General features: G+C 55.0%; 1 protein-coding gene across 2 annotated transcripts in view; it reads right to left on the bottom strand.

Moving 5' to 3' along the window:
- The window catches only part of NLRP12 (NLR family pyrin domain containing 12), a 20,475-nt gene extending 13,218 nt beyond the window's left edge, over positions 1-7,257 (bottom strand). For both annotated transcript variants that reach the window (XM_008073875.1, XM_008073876.1), the window contains exons 1-4: positions 6,969-7,257; positions 5,682-5,762; positions 2,741-4,448; positions 1,486-1,656 (exon numbers count right to left, since the gene is read on the bottom strand). In XM_008073875.1, the coding sequence (XP_008072066.1) occupies positions 1,486-1,656; positions 2,741-4,448; positions 5,682-5,762; positions 6,969-7,257 (2,249 nt within the window). The remainder of the gene's footprint in view (positions 1-1,485; positions 1,657-2,740; positions 4,449-5,681; positions 5,763-6,968) is intronic.
- Between the last annotated feature and the right edge of the window lie 326 nt (positions 7,258-7,583).

Here is a 7,583-nt window from a genome sequence, read left to right as displayed (position 1 = left end):
CCTTGGGAGGCTGAGGTGAGTGGATTGCCTGAGCCCGCGGGTTCGAGATGCACCTGGGCAACTTGGTGAGACCTCATCTCTACAATAAATCAAAAAATTAGCTGGGCGTGGTAGTGTGGGCCTGTAGTTCCAGCTACTTGGAAGGCTGAGGCAGAAGGATCACCAGAGCCCAGCAGGTCAAGGCTGTGGTGGCCAGGAGTGGCCACTGCACTTCAGTCTGGGCGACAGAGTGAGACTCCAACTCAAAAACAAAGCAAAACAAAACAAATAGATGCCAGACATGGTGGCTCAAGCCTGTAATCCCAGCACTTTGGGAGGCCAAGGCGAGAGGATTGCCTGAGCTCAGGGGTTCAAGACCAGTCCGGGCAACTTGGTGAGACCTCGTCTCTACAATAAATTAAAAAATTAACTGGGCATGGTGGCGCACACCTGTAGTTCCAGCTACTTGGGAGGTTGAGGTGGAAGGACTGCCTGAGTCCAATAGGTCAAGGCTGTGGTGGACATGAGCATGTCACTGCACTCCAACCTGGGTGACTGGGCAAGATTCCCAGCTTAAAAAAAAAAAGTGAGGCTCGGTGGCTCAGCCTGTAATCCCGTGCCTTTGGGAGGCTGAGGTGAGTGGATTGCCTGAGCCTGCGGGTTCAAGACCCGCCTGGGCAGGCGAGACCTCATCTCCAATAAATAAAAAAAATTAGCCGGGCGTGGTAGAGTGTGCCTGTAGTTCCAGCTACTTGGAAGGCTGAGGCGGAAGGATCGCCGGAGCCCAGCAGGTCGAGGCTGCGGTGGCCGGGAGCAGCCACTGCACTCCAGTCTGGGCGACAGTGAGACTCCAACTCAAAAGAAATAAAAATAAAAAAATAAAAAAGCAAATAGAGACAAGGCCTCATTATGTTGCTCAAGCTAATCTTGAACTGGCCTCAAGTGATTCTCCCACCTCAGTCTCCCAAAGTGCTGGAATGAAAGGCACGAACCACCACACACTGGTCCACATTTTTTTTTGAGTCAGGGTCTCACTCTGTCATCCAAGCCAGAGTGCAGTGGCATGATCATGGCTCACCACAACCTTGACCTGCTGGGCTCTGGTGATCCTCCCGTTTCAGCCTCCCAAGTAGCTGGGACTACAGGCGTGCACCATCATGCCTGGCTAGTTTTCTTGTTTTATTGTGAATATGAAGTCTCCCATGTTGGCCAGGCTGGTCTCGAACTCCTGGACTCAAGTGATCCTCCTGTCTCAGCCTCCCAAAGTGCTGGAATTCCAGGCGTGAGCCACCGCATCCAGCCCTGATGCCTTGATCTTAGACTTTCAGCCTCCAGACCATGAGAAAATAAATGTACTTTGTGGATGCCACATGGTCTGTGGTACTTGGTCATAACAGCTCTAGCAAGTGGACATGCCGTCCTGGGGTAGGGACGTTCTTTCTGACTGAGCCCTGGGAGAGGCCACAGGAGGGACCTTTGGAAGCTTACAGACCCACCCAGACTCACCTCAGGTTCTGTAGTTTGCAGTTGGGGTGTTCGAGTCCCTGACACAGCAGCTTCACCCCCCGACTGCCCAGGGCATTACGGTACAGAGCCAGTTCTATCAGGTTGGGGTTGGTGCAGAGGGCCGCTGCCAGGTGCTTGCTGTAGGTGTCCAGGAGAATGTTCCTCTCTTCCCTGCATTAGGAAAACACAGGCCCAAAACCTAGTTTATTTATTTATTTATTTGAGTTGGAGTCTCACTCTGTCACCCAGGCTGGTGTGCAGTGGCACACCTACTGGCCACCACAGCCTCCACCTGCTGGGTTCAGGCAATCCTTCCATCTCAGCCTTCCAAGTAGCTGGAACCACAAGCACACATCACCACACCTGGCTGATTTTTTGATTTATTGTAGAGAGTAGGTCTCGCCAAGTTGCCCAGGCTGGTCTTGAACCCCTGGGCTCAGGTAATTCTCTCCCCTCTGTCTCATGCCACTGAATTCCAGCCTAGACAACAGAGTGAGATCCCAACTTAAAAAAAATATTTGTCAGCCAGGCGTGGTGGCTCATGCCTATAATTCCAGCACTCTGGGAGGCGGAGGTGAGATGCTGTGGTGGCTGTGAGCATGCCACTGCACTTCAGCCTGGGTGACAGAGTGAGACTCCAACTCAAAATATATATAAATATGTTGAATACATACATCCTCTTTGTCATTGAGTGGTTTTTTTTGAGTTGGAGTCTCGCTCTGTTGCCCAGGCTGGTGTGCAGTGGCACACCTACTGATCACCACAGCTTCCACCTGCTGGGCTCAGGCAATCCTTCCACCTCAGCCTTCCAAGAAGCTGGAAACACAGGCACACGCCACCATGACTGGCTGATTTTTTAATTTATTGTAGAGATGAGGTCTCGCCAAGTTGCCCAGGCTGGGCTCGAACCCCTGAGCTCAGGCAATTCTCTAGCTCCCGCCTCCCAGAACGCTGGGATTACAGGCATGAGCCACTGGGCCCAGCCCTGAGTGTTGTTTAAGAGCTGAATTCTCAATGTCCCATTGACATTTTGGGGCCAGATCATCTCTGTGGGGGACTGTCCCACACACTGTAGGGTATATGTCGCATCTCTGGCTTCTACTCACTAGATGTCAGCAGCGTCCTCTTCTCCCCAGCTGTGACAACCAAAAAAAAAAAAATCCCCAGATATTGCCAATGGTGTCTTTGGGAGAGAAGGGAAGACCCCACTTGGCCTCAGAACAAGCCCGGAGAGCCGGGCCTGGCAGACACTTACAGCGGTGGCCCTGGCAGTGTCTGGGGTCCCGACGTCCCTCTCCCCTCATCCTTCTCGTCTTCGCTGTAGGAGGCCCCGTACAGGTGCAGCACCAGGATGCTCTTGCAGTTCTTCACGCAGTATGAGGCCACCATGTGTTCCATCTGGGAGGCGACGTCGCTGACCACGACCACTTGGAAATGGCTCAGGGCCTGCCGGACGAAGCCCTCCTCCTGGGTCTCGTACAAGCAGCCAAGAAGCTCCAGGGCGCCCTGCTGCAGGGTGGCGCCCTCGCTGCGGGCTTTGCTTTGGATGCAAGCCAGGAGTTCCTCCCGGAGGTGAGGCGAGACCTTCCAGCAGAGACCTTTCTCCAAGCAGGTGCTGGTTTCCTCATTCAGGAAACCGAACAGGAAGCGCACGGTGAGCGCCAGGAAGCTTCTTCCCGAAAACCCATAGTCGGCCAGCAGCCTGGCCACACTGGGATCAGGGCCAGACCCAGACTCCCCGCCCCCGTCTAGGACGTAGTACACGGCCGCGAAGAACTCCTGGAAGCTCAGGTGGATAAAACTATAATACTTCTTGCAGTGGATATCCTTCTGGAAGATGTTCATGTTGAGAAAGGCGGACACGTCCGCCCCGTCCAGGCCGTGTCTCCGGAGATCCTCCTCGTCAAAGAGCATCTTCTGACCCCAGAGCCCGTCGGCGGCCAGGGAGCACAGGCCCCTCTGGTTGAGTGGGGGCCGGGGGGGCGGCGTCCCCGGCTTGGGCCGCATCAGGCTCAGGAGGTAGAGGGTGTACACCGCCGTGGTGGTCCCGGACGTCTGTCTCAGCAGCCCCCCGCCCTCCAGCTGCTGCTTGAGACAGGTGCACACGACCCAACACACCATGGGGACAAAGCACATGGCCAACAGGGGCTCGTTGTGCTTCACCAAGCTGAAGGCGTGGCCGGCCCTCTCTGCGTCCTCGAAGAACTTGTGGAAGTACTCACGCCGCTCTGCCTCAGAGAAGCCCAGGACCTCCACGTGCCTGGGATGCTCTAACAGACGGTGCAGCTTGTCCAGGGCCGTGGGTCGCGTGGTGATGAGCAGAGACAGCTCAGGCAGCAGCCTCTTCCGGATCAGGCTGCCCAGGAGAAGCTCTGTGGGCCGTCTCTCCTCCCAGCACAGGCAGCACGGGCCCTGGGGGTCGTGGAAGGACGGCTTGAGCTCGTCGAAGCCATCCACAATGAACAACAGGCGTCCAGGGGCCTGGAGTGGCTCTGTGATGGGCGCGCCAGGCTCAGGCCAGCAGCCGGAGATCAGGTCCCGGACGCTGCGCTCAGCTGCACTCTGGTTCAGCTCCCTGCAGTTGATGTAAAAGAGATAATCGAATCGGCCCCGGAAGAGCTTCCCGTCGGCCCAGTCCAGCATCAGCTTGTGGGCCAGCATGGTCTTCCCGATGCCGGCCGCCCCCTGCAAGACCACAGTGTGCGGGGGCTCCGGCCGCTCTTCATCCGGCTCGAAGAGGGTCTCCATCTGGATGGGGCTGGCCTGGGGGCCCGCAGTCCTCCCAGGTCCCTGGCCCATGTCCAGGAGCTTCTGCTGGGCCCGCATGGGGCTGGAGTGTCCCTTCACCAGCACGAGCTGGGTGTAGCGGTGGCTGAGGTTGACACATTCTCCCAGGCGGGCATTGCGGTCTTCCATCAGCCGGAATTTCCTGCGGATGTAGTCTCTGTAGGCTTCCTGGGGGTCTGGGGAAGGGGAGGGAAGGGACCATGGGACACTCATCAGCAACCCTGGATGAAGTCACAAGTCAAAGCAAACCATGGGCCAGGCGTGGTGTCTCACGCCTGTAATCCCAGCACTTCAGGAGGCCAAGATGGGAGGATATCTTGAGGCTGGAAGTTCAAGACCAGCCTGGGCAATATAGCAAGACCCCATCCCCATCACTATTATTATTTTTTTTTTATTATGTCTGTGTGTGTGTTTTGAGTCGGAGTCTCACTGTTGCCCAGACTGGAGTGCAGTGGCACGCTCCTGGCCACCATAGCCTCGACCTGCTGGGATCAGGTGATCCTTCTGCCTCAACCTTCCAAGTAGCTGGAACTACAGGCACGCGCTATCATGCCCAGCTAAGAGTGTGTTTATTTTTAGAGACAGGGTCTCATTGTGTCACCCAGATGGGAATACCGTGGTGCGATAATAGTTCACTACAACCTTGAACTCCTGGACTCAAAAGCTCCTCCCACCTCACCTCCCAAGTAGCTGAAACTACAAGTATACACTAGTGTACCCAGCTAATTATCATCATCATTATTATTATTGTAGATATGCGGTCTCACTATGTTGCCTGTGCTGGCCTTTTTTTTTTTTTTGAGTTGGCTTCTGACTCTGTCACCCAGGTTGGAGTGCAGTCTTTGTGTTTTTATTTATTTAGTTGTTTGTTTATTTATTTATTTATTGAGTTGGAGTCTCACTCTGTCACCCAGGCTGGAGTGCAGTGGCACACTCATGGCCACTGCAGCCTTGACCTGCTGGGCTCAGGCAATCTTTCCACCTCAGACTTCCAAGTAGCTGGAACTACAGGTATGTTCCACCATGCCTGGCTAATTTTTTGATTTATTGTAGAGACAAGGTCTCGCCAAGTTGCCCAGGCTGGTCTCAAACCCCTGGACTCAGGCAATCCTCTTGCCTCATCCTCCCAAAGTGCTGGGATTACAGGTGTGAACCACTGCACCCAGCCTAGACTAATTATTTTTATTTTGTAGATACTGGCTCTCACTATGTTGCCCAGGCTGATCTCAAACTAGGCTCAAGGACTCTTCCCGCCTCAGTCTTCTAGAATGCTAGGATTACGGTGTAAGCCTCCGGGCCCAGTTCGTTGATAGAATTATCATATGATCTAGCAATTCCACTCCTGGGCACGCACCCAAAAGATTCCACGTAGCCTAGTCCATCCCAACCGGTGCTAACCTGTGGCTCACCTTTTCTTGAAGTGCCCAGGGAGACTTCCAGAGGGCGTGCTGACTGACTCTCAAGTGACGGTGGGCCCCCAGGTGGCGAATCTGGAAGAGAAATTTTGGAAGATCAGCCAGTGCATATCTGGCTATTAGCTACTACTATTACTAAAACACCTATGTAACTCCCTGTCCATCCACCCCTAGAATGTTCTGTGGTCACTGCACATGCCTTGGAATGGAAACTGAGTTCAAAACCCACGCTCTTTCCTGGGTCCGCATCCCGGTGACCAGCACCTCCATCCATCCATGAATCCCCTCGGCCAGGAAGTTCCCTCTGCAGCCTTCAGCCACATCCCACCCATCATTCATTCAACAAGCACATTGGGGCTAGGGGTAGTGGCTCCTGCCTGTCATCCCAGCACTTTAGGAGGCAGAGGTGAGAGGATTGCCTGAGCCCAGGGATTTGAGACCAACCTGGGCAACTTGGCAAGACCATGTCTCTACAATAAATTTTTTAAAAAGTAGCTGGGTGTGGTGGTGTACACCTGTGGTTCCAGCTTCTTGGAAGCTGAGGTGGAAGGATGCCCTGAGCCCAGCAAGTCAAGGTTGCAGTGGCTGTGGCTGTGAACGTGCCACTGCACTCCATTCTGGGCAACAGTGTGAGACTCCGACTCAAAAAAACCCCTAAAAACCAAAGAAATAAAAAAAATTAGCCAGGCATGGTGGCACATGCCTGTAGTTCCAGCTACTAGGAGGGCTGAGACAGAAGGATCGCTTGAGTCCAACAGGTCAAGGCTGCGGTGACCGTGTGTGTGCCACTGCACTCCAGCCTGGGCAAAAAAGCCAGCCTTCAAAAAACAGAGACTGGGGGCAGTGGCTCATGCCTACCAACCTGGGCAACTTGGCTAGATCTCGTCTCTACAATAAATCCAAAAGTTAACCGGGTGCAGTGGCTCATGCCCCGGCACTCTGGGAGGTGGAAGTAAGAGGATTGCCTGAGTCCAGGGGTTCAAGATCAGCCTGGGCAACTTGGCAAGACTTTGTCTCTACAATAAATCAAACAATTAGCCAGGTGTGGTGGTGTGCACCTGTACTTCCAGCTACCTGGAAGGCTCAGGCAGAAGAATCGCCTGAGCCCAGCAGGTTGAGGCTGTGGTGGCTGTGAGCGTGCCACTGCACCCCAGACTGGGCGACAGAGTGAGACCCCAAAACAAACAAAACAAAAAACAGAGACCCAGGTCTCCTGGGTGTGGGAATTGTAGTGAAAGACAAGGGCGCTGGTGGTTGCCCTGCCTGTGCCCACCTCCTTACCCCTCACCAGGTCCTCTCTCTGTCCCCTCTCCCACAGGTCTCTTCTGTTGATTCGTTCAAACACACGGAGCGCCAGCTGCCAGGCCTCCTCTGCCCCGAAATGGGCAGTCAACAAGTGGGCCATGTCCAGTGGGCCGGCCAGCTCCATGCGGCCCCAGGGGATGGTGGCCCCTCCCAGCCCGGTCGCTGTCCCCAAGTACAGCTTGAATTTCTTCAGCTCCACGGCCTCGAGCTCTTCCAAGTAGCTGGACAGGCGGCAGAGGCCGGCCCTGGCCGCGGAGAGAGGCATGGGGACGCGCCGAGACTGAGGGAGCCCAGGGTGTCCCTCTGCAGGGAGGCCGGCCAGGTTCCCGCCCACGCCGGAGCTTTCACTGCCGAGGGGAGAGGATGAGGATGAGGGTCGGGAAGACGCGGGGCGTTCTCAGGTTGAGAAACAGGAAGTCGAGACGATGAAGAAATCCCAGGCACCCTTTGACGCTGAGAAGGATTTTCACTTCTTCTTTTTTTTTTGCTTGGAGTCTCACTCTGTCACCCAGACTGGAGTGCAGTGGCACGCTCCCAGCCACTGCAGCCTCGACCTGCTGTGCTCTGGCGATCCTTCCACCTCAGCCTTCC

This window comes from Carlito syrichta, unplaced genomic scaffold (genome assembly GCF_000164805.1).
Source record: "Carlito syrichta isolate Samal-C Ts95f unplaced genomic scaffold, Tarsius_syrichta-2.0.1 Scaffold316208, whole genome shotgun sequence".
NCBI classification, from domain to species: Eukaryota; Metazoa; Chordata; class Mammalia; order Primates; family Tarsiidae; genus Carlito; species Carlito syrichta.
The sequence above is the reverse complement of the archived record's forward strand: the minus strand, read 5'-3'. Positions and strand labels throughout refer to the sequence as shown.